This window comes from Rhododendron vialii, chromosome 1a, assembly GCF_030253575.1.
Source record: "Rhododendron vialii isolate Sample 1 chromosome 1a, ASM3025357v1".
In the NCBI taxonomy this organism is placed as follows: domain Eukaryota; kingdom Viridiplantae; phylum Streptophyta; class Magnoliopsida; order Ericales; family Ericaceae; genus Rhododendron; species Rhododendron vialii.
The window spans coordinates 35,919,844-35,932,500 of NC_080557.1; the positions used below are offsets into that span (position 1 = coordinate 35,919,844).

Sequence of the window (12,657 nt, forward strand, 5' to 3'; positions counted from 1 at the left end):
ATAAAAAAACATTTCTATCATTGTTGTTTAATTCTAAAAATATGTAGGGCATCATTCCACAATTTAGCCTTGGACATCTAAATCTCTTGGGTTGGCCTTGCATATAACATAAACAAAATCTATTTAGCTTTGTATATATCAACCCATTTATATTTTAATAAAGCTCTAAAACTTGTCCAAAAAAAAAAAAATATCGACTTAATAAATTCAGCATTCAATTTGAAGATCTTAATTTCCAACTTTCTTCTTTCCATTCCATCAAAGAACTCCTAAATGTCTCAACGTAGTGACGTACCCACTTTCACGCATTATAAATTTTGGTGCATTTTCTCCAAAAACGCGTACCTAGCAAAGAACGAGAAATTAACTACTAGCAAAGGATATTCTAAATGCCAGATATGCCCTTCAGCCGTTGGGCAGTTTTAGAAAGCGAAAAGAATGGTTGGTGGACGCCATTTTCAGACCCTACTACTAGAACGTTTGGTCGACTCCATCTGGGTATAAACTAGTAAGTACAAACTAAACTTGAGAGAGAGAGAGAGAGAGAGGATCTACCATTCAAATCCAAACGAAAACCGAAAGGGTCCAATTAATAATGATCAGACGATTGGTTAATTCCAACCATCCTCGAATTGGGGTATCAAAAAAATAGGCCTGAACCTTTCATATACAACGACTCCTCTGTTCTCTCTGCATATACACATGCTTTTCATTGCAGCTTCCCCACACCATTTTTTTTGTTTCCCCCTTTTTTCTTTTATGATATGATAATTCTCCTGAGAATTCGGTGACCCCATTCATCATTGTATCATCATGCCAAAATGCAGTTCGCAAAAGGGTTCAGAAAGAAAGAAAGAAAAAAATCATCAACGGGTTTCTCTTTCCCAAAAAGCTCAAACTTTTTCGGCTTCGAGGTTTTCGGGTATGTTACATTCTCCTTCTTCTCTCTCTCTCTCCCTCTCTTTCGGTTTTTCGCCTTTTCGGGTATGTGTGTCTGGTAATATTGCATATATAGATTCATGTTTTCTTGTTTGAAGTTGGTGAGTGGTAACATAATCTAGCAAAAATATTATTACCTGTGTTCCTCTGTTTCGCAAAATATGAAGAAGAATGCTTCATTCTAAACAGAGCCACACATGACCCCCTAAGTAGATTGTATGTGCCAATGGTGTTTCTGCCATATGTAACACAAGAAGGTACCAAACAAAACCGAAAACAAGTATTCCCTTCTTTTCTTTTTTGTTCATATGATATTTAAGCCATTTGACCATTCGGAAGGATTACATAAGAGTTAGTAAGAGGTTGTCTCGAACCATCCTTGATCCTATATATATATATAACAATTCTCGTGGGATCAGTACAGGACTTTGTCCCGACAATAATGGTGTAGAAGGTGGGATGATTTTTCGAAAATTAATTGATGTTCGCATAAGCTAATCCGAACAATAAGAGTTTATTCAATAATAATAATATTGGAGAGAGGTTGTTAAGATTTTTCAAGGAAATGAGTACTTTCTTGAAATGTCAGAAACACAGCACGTAAGAATATATGGTTTTCTGCGGGGCTGGTTCAATGCACGAGCACAAAATCTGACTCTATTACCCCCATGTGGATGTACCCATTTCTCTGTTTTGGTTAAAGGGTCCGCTACTCAAAACCATATGATCGAGGAAATTAAGCTAAAGCTTTGTCAGGTGGAGAATCACATCAGTTGAAAAAATTACTACTCCACCAGCTTTCATCCTCACGATTGGGAAGGGCTGAGATAGTTGGTTTAGAAGGGTAGTTATGGAAACAAGTACATTGTCGTGGTTTCCCTGACTGTAGGCCGGTTGTATTACACCTTGTTTGACTTTTTTTTGGTAATAGTACCTACTGTCTTTTCTTTGGAACACATCTACAGCCTACTGTATTGTGGGTCCCAATAAAAGTTTGTCGACACGAGATATATACAGCGTACCTCTATTTCAAAAGTAAAAAAATCTGCCAAGACATTCATATATTTGATGGAAAACACGAAAACACTTGGTACAATTTTATTTTCCAGAAAATTTATCTCAGAACAAACAACCATAGAATATGTAAAGTCATCTTCAATCGTTACTCAAACATCTACACAACTTCAAGCAAGGGTTGAGAAGAAAGCTCGATTGATATGAAACACTCCAATAAACAAACTTAGATTAGGGCAAAAATTCGAAAGCAACACTATAAGTGATACTCCATCCGTTCCGATTTGTTTGTCTCCTTTTTGATTTTTTGAGAGCGTTTGACCTCTCAAAGAATTGTCTATAATTTTCAATTCATAATGTTTTTAAAATGCAATATGGATCTTGTTTGATAGATCTCAATTAGTTTTATTATACAAAATCTTCAAAATCATAAATTTTTTTATAAAATGTAAGATATAAGTATATTTTTGAAAGACACGAATTTTGACAATTGGACAAACAAATTGGGACGGAGGGAGTGCAAACTATAGAGTTTAGTTCTAAAAAAAATCTACTCCCTCTGTGCCAATTCAATTTATTGGTTCCTTTTGAAAATCTCAATTAATTAGGGTAACATCATCATTACATTGGTCATAATTTTTTCTTTTCTCCCTTTACCCTTCAAAACACCAACATTGCATGTACTTACGCTATGTTCTTTTAAACTTATAAGTTTAAAACTTATTCGGTATTTTTTACTTTTCGTAATTTTTTGTTTAGCTTTTCGACGTAATTTTATAGGTTAATCATTCGTTTCGACGAGATGAATCGAAAAAATATAAAAAAAATGGATCGATGTTGAAAAAATTCAAATAATTTTATACAGTTGTTTAATATTTTTTCCATCTTTACTGAATTTTTTTTTGCTTTTGGTCATAGTTATATATTTTTTTTGGACTCCTCTCGTCGAGACGATGATTAATCCAAAAAAAAAAATTACGCAAATCTAACAAAAATTCAAAAAAGATGAACAAAATACACAAAACGAAGAAATAAATTAAGCTTAAAAGAACTCAGCCTTAATTTTAAATAATAAAGTGTAAAAGAAATTTTTGTCTATTATGGGAAGACTTCCAGAGCGATTAAAATTTTGTTTTTCTCAAAAGGATGATGGTGCTGCTTGGTCTGCAAGATTTGTAGTAGTTTTGAAATTATGTTGACTGGTTAATTAGTATTGACCGACCGTTGGATTTTTCCTACTAGTACTACTTGTGAAGTTGAAAATAGGGTCATCGGTAGTTGGAAATTATGTAAAGAATGGGAAGGTCAAACAGGATTTGCTCCCACTTGACCTAGCTAATTTTAATCGGTCTTGCTATTGTCAGTTCACTGGGCTGACGATAAGTACGCTAGAAGATAAGGAAAATATATAGGGAACAAAAATGCTACTGGTACAGCAGCTGCGTACAGATTCCCTTTGAGCCCGCCTCGGGTCCAGTAAAGATGATCGGAGCCGCTCATTTTGTTCAAAATACGTCATTTAAGGTCCCTGAAAAAAATCACCTCAATCCGATATCGGGAAGGGTGTTTACGAATCATCCAACTTTGCTTCAAAATTTAGCCAAGGAGATCTGTACGCAGCTGCTGTACAGCAGCTGCTGTACCAGTAGCACTACTCTATAGGGAAAATGACGGTCCGGAACGTGTTTTGATAATTAATACCCGTCAAGGATATTTTCAGCATTAACAAATGTTCTCAATATGTCATTGACGGCAATTAATTATCAAAAAAGGTCATTGACCTTCATTTTTCCAAATATATATTTCTATGTATTTTTTACACCCTTTAATACACATTCACACACTTATTATGTTAGCCCATTGGGCTGATTTTAAAATTTTTCAATTTTAATTCCAAGCAATAGTGTACTGTACATAAGTCAACCATCTACCAATCAGATGAACCCAAAAATGGACCGGTAGTTTGAGAATTTGACTTGATGGTCTCGGGTACAAAAACAGAAAGTCTGTATTGCACGTATCGCGACCTGGATCCCACTATAGATCATATACCTGAATGAAAATTTCAACGGTTAGATTGAGTATTTATGTATAGGTATTGGATTGAACTGATTTTTTACAGAAATTTTTAAAAAAATGTTTTAAATTTAACAAATGATTCAGATCGTTTGTGTGAAACCTGTAACGGGTCCCACGACTCCCACGTCATGATCTATTGTCTGCGTCAATAGCAGCTCTCGGTACAAAAATCATGCCAAATTTTTTTGGGTTGGGCCCGGGCCCAAAGGGAAGTAGCGTTTGGTGTGTAAGGGAAGGGTCCGTCCCAACCCACGAACCATGCATGCTTGGAGGATGTGGTATGTTGCCAAGCACTCAAGCAGCTAGCACCTTGCAGCGCAATCGACAACTTGGATCTTAATCGAGTAATAACGGTTTAAATTTATATGCGCTCAAATTCAATCTGAGGTGTTCGTGCCGAGATGAACAGCCGAACTAGCCACTTTGCACCCATTCGGCAGCATCCCCAAGTCCTTGGAACATATTTGGCATTATCCTAGTCAAGAGGGAATAAGAAGGGGAAAATGACGGTCAAGGACGTGTTTTGTAATTAATACTCGCCAAAGGCATTTTCAGCATTAACTAATGTTCTTAACTTGTCTTTGGCTTGTACTAATTATCAAAATATGTCCTGGGTCGTTATTTTCCCAATAAAAAGTGGGGCATTAGGTACTACCTAAAGTTGGGCCGGAGAACCATGTAGAACCAATAGGCCTCATGCGCTCTGATGTATCTGCTTTCAAATTCCCGGACACATTCGTCATTAATTAATACTCACTCCGTTCCCTTTTTAAATGTCCCGATTTAAAAAATACGCAGTTTTTAGGAGTCAACTTTCACCTCTACTTTATATTTTTTCCATCAATTTTCTCTCCACTTTACACTTTCCAGACCAACTTTTACCTTCACTTTTCAAAATTATCCTCCACTTTATTCATTAATTTTTTTAAATGGACACTTATTATACGACAGTTGAAAATAAAATACTGATCATTTAAATAGGGACGGAGAGAGTAAAAAATAAAAAGAGGATTTTTGGACACACGAAAATTCAGACATAGGAGTTAATGATGCGATAAGTACTTTTCAACCAATCTACCTGGTGTCAGTACTGTGTCACAGTATGGCTTCACTCTTTCTTTCTTTCTTTCTTTTTTTTCAATTAAAATAAAAAAATTTGGATAAAAATTGCCAAATTCGTCTCTAATTCTTTACCCACCAAAATGAGCTTTTTCTTTGAACAAATCAATGGATCAAAATCTATTCTTCAGGTTATACTCCAAACACTCTAACGGACGTCTACGAATGCGGGGAGGTTGTGTGCGGCACCATATTGTGCGCATCTAACCGTTTTATCTCGATAATCAATTGTGCAAATTGCTCGGTGATGTGTGTAATCTTAACCGTCCAGTTGTTCGGCAATTTGAACTATTGATTACTGAGATCAACGGTCTTGACACAACACCATCCCCCAATTGCTAAAGTACATCCTCCTAACACTTTCAAATATTCACGTTCTATTCTACTATATCCAGAATCTATAATTCACAATTCAAAATCTGTTCACCCAAAAAACAAAAAAATTGAAGGCTCTCAAACATCCCTATCTCGATTGATTAGATTTATTGATAGAGTTGCATCTGTTCGTTGTGTAATGTTCCACGTCGGCCACAAAGGAAAAAAGGAAAAGGTTTATAAGGAAACGCCCACCAACTACTATATAAATTGAGATTAATCTTTTGAGTAACGTGGTTAGACAAATAGTTAGCAGGTTACGTTAGGCCGGGTCGTTACAGTTGGTATTAGAGCATAACTCTGGTTTACATGGTGGAGGCCACCTCTAGAATCTGGTACGAGCACTCTGATTGTGCTGTACAGAACTAAGCTAAGATGGGGATATTGTAATGTCCCACATCGGCCAAAAGGAAACAAGGAAAAGGTTTATAAGGAAAAACGCCCACCAACTACTGTATAATTTAAGTTTAACTTTTTGTTACGTAATTAGGTGAATGGTTAACATGTTGACACCTGCTTAGAGGAACAATTGTGTCTTTTCTCCTTGGAGAGTTTGTCCATAGAGTACTCCATACATCTTTTTGGGTCTCGAGTCTCAGAGCAGTACATAGAATTAGTTCATCAAACCATCGATTTGTAGTGCTGCTTTAGTTGATTTTTCGAGCTTGTATCTTGAGAGATCGACATTCAAGGATTTGTTATTATTTGGGTACTTTAAGCCTTCAGGTGTGTAATGGACTTTGTCTCCCTTGTATTTTTTTTTTTCCCAATTTTTGGTTGAAAATCTTTCCCTTTTCTCTAATAAATTGTTACTTTTGTTGATTAAAAAAAAAAAGAAAGTATCCTAAGGCAAATCTGACTCCAAGTTTTATCCGTTCATGATTTTAATTAATGAACAGATATCTTTTAATTAAAACCCGGCCGCTCTAATATATGTCAGTTACCAGTCAATATATCTTCCTACATACCTGTGCATTTTAATCCTCCATTATTGCATGCATATGTGTTGGATTTTTCTTCTTGGGATTAGCTAGGTAGCTGATCTTTGTTATAGATCGAGGATAACATGCATGCATACAGTCATGAACGTACCACGTATATCTTATGTTCTCTTGATATAATCGCTGCGATTATTTGTGGATCAAAGTTGTCTTCTTATGTATTTCGTGACTTATGCATATATACAAATATTGATAGCACTTCTGTTTAGGAGAGAGTGTTCCTCCAAAAAGGACATAAGCATAAAATACCGTGTACGAAACCCTTAAAAACCTCTATTGCACGCGTAAACGTTGATGTCGAATTTATCCTTCATCCACAATGCCTACTCTACCAAGGTTTCTTTTTGCCAAATATGTTTGGCAAAACCAACATTTATATGTATTAGCTCATCAGTGAGAGTTGATCGAGGGACATCACTAGGGTATTTATGATTATTGTCACTTTGAGTTTCATGAACATAATCTCCTAATTCTGTACCCTTATATAGCAGATTTGAATCTCGTTTTATTTTTATTTTGCGAAAGGAAAGCTGTGTAAACCCTAAATCTTGAAACCCAAACTAAGCATTTGTCTCTTCGAAAGCGTCTAGCTACTCATAACACGACGATAGTGATCGTCCCTGAGTAGAATTTGAACCTATGACCAACCGTTGATTTCACTTTTTTTTTTTTTTCTCTGATCTTCACGTCCAGAAACGGAACTCCAGAAAATCCTCAACTCCTCGAATCCAATGGATGTTCACACGCATTCTTTGACATGATCCTGCATGATTTCATTCAAAAACTACATGTAGTATTATCTATTCCTCTTGGCTTTACTATCTTCATATAAAAGGTTTTTCCCGGATATGTTGATTGCCGTTATACCTACTGATATCAAGAATGTGATATATATCGAACTTGTATCAAAATTAGTGCCATTTCTTGCACTCGTTTCTATTAGGAACCTTATTGCAGGTCATATGATTAGTCAGTTTAGAAGTAGCTGTGAATTTAGTTGGGATTTGCATTTCTAGTGATAACACTGCGGGCGACATACCAACCGTCGTTTCTTTTGTGACGAAATCTTGCTCATTTGTGTTCCAATAAAATTTATCTGGCCGATAGAAAAACCTTAAAATTGACTGAAAGATATAATTTAATTCAACACTTGCATCATTATGCCTTCAATCGTTAGTTTCTTTTCTTGAATAAGTTCTTCTTTTTTTTCAATAAGATGGAATATTCATTTCCTTTTGCAAACTTCCTTGATTTGCCTAGCATATAAATACATCTTGTTTGGTTGAGAAATTATACTGAATTAGAGTTGCCCTTGAAAACCAATAATTGAAAAGGAAATCAAAGAGAAAATGTGCTGATTCAGGTCCCATTCTGCTAATTAAGGTTTTTATTTTTTAAGTATTTATTTTTTGTTTTATGAGACAGGTCATTCTCTTATAATACATTACCTTTAATTTAACAAATAAGTGCTTATTTTCCTTATATACAATTAAGATAAACTGCTTTTTCTTTTCATATTTTCAGCTTGTACAAGTAAAATACAATCAGTACACATAAAGCACCATCTTAATACGAGGTTTTTTGTTTACAAATACCCACAACGTAGGATTAATTAACCACACATACTACAACAATCAAATTGGAACACTAGACAACCTTGAAATCCACACACAAAATGGAGATACAAACCCTAGACCCAAAATTCTCATAAACTATATTTGTAATTGCAGATTTCACTTTCAGAACTTCTTGTCAACATGATCATGAAACCTCTTGAGCTGTTCATTGTGACGCAAAGCAGATTCCGATGACATGATCGGAGCAATATCCCAACCGGCACCAAAGGCGAAATTCTGAGGAGTGGGAGTACTCGAGATGATCAAAGGGTCAGAACTACCACAAGGTACAATCCCATTAAGCTGTTGTTGTTGTTGTTGCACTGCTTGATGTTGAATACTATTGAATCCATCTTCATTGATCAGAGAATTCAAGAACGAAGAGAACACATCGTCGGTGCTATAGTTAACCTCGTCGTCTTCCTCATTTCCAACCCCATTATTGCTGCTTCTGACCAACCCTAATCCAGAAAAATCAGGATTCTGCAAATTAGGGTTAGGGTTTGACAACATCTGATTTGCGCCTTGGTAATAATACCCATTTCCCTTGTTCATCACAGGAATTCGGTTACTGCTAACGACAGGTTCTAATTCCAAGGAAGGAGTAACGATATTCTGGTCAGCGTATGGCATCAGATTCTGATTGAATTTTGAGGAAGAGAGCTTGTTTTTGTTGTCGTCTTCTGCGGGAGAATTAGGGTTAAGTGGCTTGTGTGTTCTTGGATCGATCCCTTGGCTGATGAGCTTCTTGCTGAGGTGAGTGTTCCAGTAGTTCTTTATCTCGTTATCAGTTCGTCCCGGAATTCTTCCCGCTATCAATGACCACCTGTACATACAAATTGAAGTTTAATCCACACACACATTATATAATCATCATTTGATTTTTAGTCTCTTCGCGCAATTTGGGCCGAGGGAGTATGACACACCCATATGTATCTGGGAATGTAAGATGTTCCATGTCTGGACTCATGTCACTCTGGAGATCAGAAATGAGCTAATTCAATACTAGCAAAACAAAATCACTGAAACTCTGGAGATCAGAAATGAGCTAATTCAATACTAGCAAAACAAAATCACTGAATTGTGGCAATTAAGATGAAAACAATCAAACCCTAATTCCCAAAGCAGATGTGGCGGAAAAAGATAGATTTACAGGAGAGAGAGAGAGAGAGAGAGAGAGAGCGCTTACTAAATTGGGAAAAAAAGAAACCCTAAATAGTGACAAGCTGAAAAAACAATCGAGAAACCCTAGTACAGTAGTACCCAAATCTGATATAGTGGCGACAAAAGGATAGATTTGTATTGTAGAAAGAGAGAGAGAGAGAGAGAGAGAGAGATACCGGTTGCCAAGGAGGCGGTGGAGGCGGAGAATAAGATCCTCCTCGTCGGGGGCGATCTGGCCGCGCTTGACGTTGGGGCGCAGGTAATTCATCCACCGCAGCCGACAACTCTTCCCGCACCGGAGCAGCCCTGCCCGCTTCGGCATCGTCCGCCACCGCCCTTCCCCTTCCTTGTTTATGTAATTCGCCAGCAACTCGTCCTCCTCCGGCGTCCAGGGCCCCCTCTTCAGCCCCACCTTGCTGCAGCACGGCGTCGTTGTATTCGTTTTACCACCACCCCCTCCTCCTCCTCCTCCTCCTCCTCCTGCTGCTGCCGTTGTTGATGAAGATGATCTTGACGGGTGCCTCATCTCTCCCTCTCTCTCTCTGGAAGTTGTGTTTCTCTCTCTCTCTCTCTCTCTCTCTCTCTCTCTGTGTGATGTTGATGAGATAGGGATTTTTAGATGATGAGATTTCGATCCATGTGTTTATTCTTATGTTTTCCTTGTTCGTAAAGTAGTACTGCTCCACACAGGTGGACAAGCCCTTTATGCAAGAGATGTGGAGGGATCGAATTTCATTGTCTCAACTGCTCTCTTGGCGCGTGAATCACCATCCTCGTTATGGAAACCTGGCATGGCTAGCTTCTTCTCCCGCTGCCGCGTGCGTTGTGTTGTGAGCAATTTTGTTCACCCGCCGTAAAAGTTGGGTGTGTACTGTTCACTTTGCACGGGACTTGCATTGACTACTCCTGCTTCGAATTTAATTTTTTGTTCATTTTATAGATCTTGATATTTTAGTTGGTAATCGATAGATTCAAGCATTTAATTAATTTGTCGATCGATCAAAATTAAATCTCAATATGTACGTACGTAAGAAATTAGTACTTAATTTAAATCAATTATCGATCGGTAAGTATCTCGTGAAATGACTGTTTTAGTTTATTGTTACAATTAACACTCAATTTAATTACAGTACATACTAGGAGTATTTGTCAATATTATTTCATTGTGTGATTTTGTAATAATGAAAAAACAATTCACCCAGGTAGATTTATAAAAGCCAATAGTAAGGTGGGTAGACATGTGACTCACGTGCCCCACTACGTTGCCATCGTTAAAAAATGATGTCGCGGTTATGTGTTTTTTTTTTTCGTTTTTTGTTTTTTTCAATGTATACTTAAAAGACAAATGGAAGATGCTCCTCCCAGTAGAGCGGTGCCGAACGATTGATCCGATCGTTAATCTCGGCAATCAACGGTTCGTATCCTAACCGAGTAATGAATGGTTTACATTTGTATGCGCTCAGATTTGATCCAAACAATTCTTGCCGAGATGAACGGCCGGCTCGACAGCATCGATCTCCGGGTCCACTGAAAAGCTTCAATTGTAGAATGGTAACCTGGAATTCTGGATTTGCTTCGACGAAACTTTTGTTTCTTACTTTGTCTACTTTATTGATTTAAAATTTCGTTTTTGGTATATATTCTTTTCTTCTTGTGTTTGGCAGAAACAAATTCTCAAAAGCATTGTTAGGTTTTTTTTTTTTTGGTTCCAACCTAAAATGTTGGAGTAACCTTTAAATTTGTGGAATTGGGGTTGGTGCCGTACGTGCTGCACACCTCCGGGCCATTGGGTTGTGCATCCGATGGCTCGAATGCAATCAACGATTGAGAGCCATTCATTGTCGAGATGAGATTTGAACCGTCGAATGCACGATCCAATAACTTTTGTAAAAACGTTTTGTTGTTTTCTGAAAAGTGGTTTCACTCATATTGATTTGTACATTTTCTATTTCTATTTTGTGGCCTTTTATAATTTCTCAAATGCCAAACCAAACAATAAAAACTAAATTTGAAAAAAATAACTTTTGTAAAAACGTTTCACATGAAAAATATTTTACTATCGTAAATGTTTTACGTCGAAACAAACGGAGCCATAATTTCTGTATATGAGTTCTGGAAAAACGAAAGGACAATAATGTGTACACGGGGCTGATCAATACGTAGCCAAAAGGGAGACATGCACCCTCATGAGCTACCTTCCTGACATCTATACAAGAGACCCCAAAATGAATTCTGCCCAATAACTCTCTATGGACATGTGGTACTCCCTCCGTCCCGATTTGTTTGTCCCTCTTTTGACTTTTTGAGAGCATTTGACCTCTCAAAGAATTGGTTATAATTTTCAATTCGTAATGTTTTTAATATGCAATATGGATCTTGTTTGATAGATTTTAATTAGTTTTATTATACAAAATCTTCAAAATCATAAAATGTAAGATATAAGTATATTTTTAAAAGACACGTATTTCGACAATTGGACAAACAAATTGGGACGGATGGAATATTAAGTAGCCGTATCAATAACTATACTTTACAGATTCGTTGAACCAAACAGAGGCTTTTCACGATTGCCTCGAGAGACCTTCTGTATATAATTAGCTAATTAGCTCAATCCTAAACAACCCATAACTTACAATAAGCATTTCAATTTCAAAAAAACAAAAAACAAAAAAAACACACATTCGAATTTCAATGTACTGTATGTACACATAAAAAAAACTCGAAATAAATTTCACCAAATGGTCTTTTCCTTTGAATTCACTTGTTCTTGTCAGACAATTAAGTAAAAAATGATCAAGCTCTTACCGATATCCGATTGAATTAATTTTTTAAAAGAGTTCTTAAAAATATTTTAAATAAATTGAGCAGATTTGATCATGCACATTTATAGTTTTATTCCGCAACTATACGCGCGGATGGGGCTATCCATTTAATTTGGGATGATGGATAGGACCCACAAAACCGCCAGCCATACCGTACTTATTAAGAATAAAATTACACTGATCATCCTTGCAACTTTTCATAAATAGAGAGACGCCCTCAAGTTTTTCCAAAATAGCAGTGACCACCATTGTGAGTTGTTAGTACGCAAGAAAGAACATCGCAGATTTACCGATGCAACAAATTGGTTTGCAAATCATGTAAGGAGGTATAATCAGGGCTACTTAGGTTGCCATGCTGAAGAAAATTATTCAAATTCTTCCGCAATAATGTTTCAATGGCTCTTCAAATCTCGTTTGCATGTAGGGTATGAATCACACTCTATTTTGTGATGGAAAAGTCGTTGGCTAGCAATGCTTTAGCAGAAGAATGCTTTTCGGAATATATACAAAAGCATTGATTCTTCTATT

At 36.7% G+C, this 12,657-nt stretch overlaps 1 protein-coding gene and 1 long non-coding RNA gene across 2 annotated transcripts; one reads left to right on the plus strand and one right to left on the minus strand.

Annotated features, from left to right (window-relative positions):
• Positions 1-533: 533 nt before the first annotated feature.
• Positions 534-9,028, plus strand: LOC131325693 (uncharacterized). Its single transcript, XR_009199786.1, has 2 exons — positions 534-922; positions 8,258-9,028. It is a non-coding gene; the product is annotated as an uncharacterized LOC131325693 (long non-coding RNA).
• LOC131325686 (transcription repressor MYB5-like) lies at positions 8,079-11,975 on the minus strand. Its single transcript, XM_058358086.1, has 2 exons — positions 9,484-11,975; positions 8,079-8,969 (listed from the first exon to the last, which is right to left on the minus strand). Exons 1-2 carry the CDS (start codon positions 9,831-9,833, stop codon positions 8,267-8,269), a joined length of 1,053 nt encoding a protein of 350 aa, XP_058214069.1. The 5' UTR covers positions 9,834-11,975; the 3' UTR covers positions 8,079-8,266.
• Between the last annotated feature and the right edge of the window lie 682 nt (positions 11,976-12,657).

What these genes read in the sequence shown, in the direction of transcription:
- LOC131325686 (XM_058358086.1), bottom strand. Translation starts at nt 9,833, where the DNA reads ATGAGGCACCCGTCAAGATCATCTTCATCAACAACGGCAGCAGCAGGA. An exon ending in CACCGCCTCCTTGGCAACCG is followed by an intron (nt 8,970 to 9,483) that starts GTATCTCTCTCT and finishes TTGTATGTACAG; the next exon opens with GTGGTCATTGATAGCGGGAA.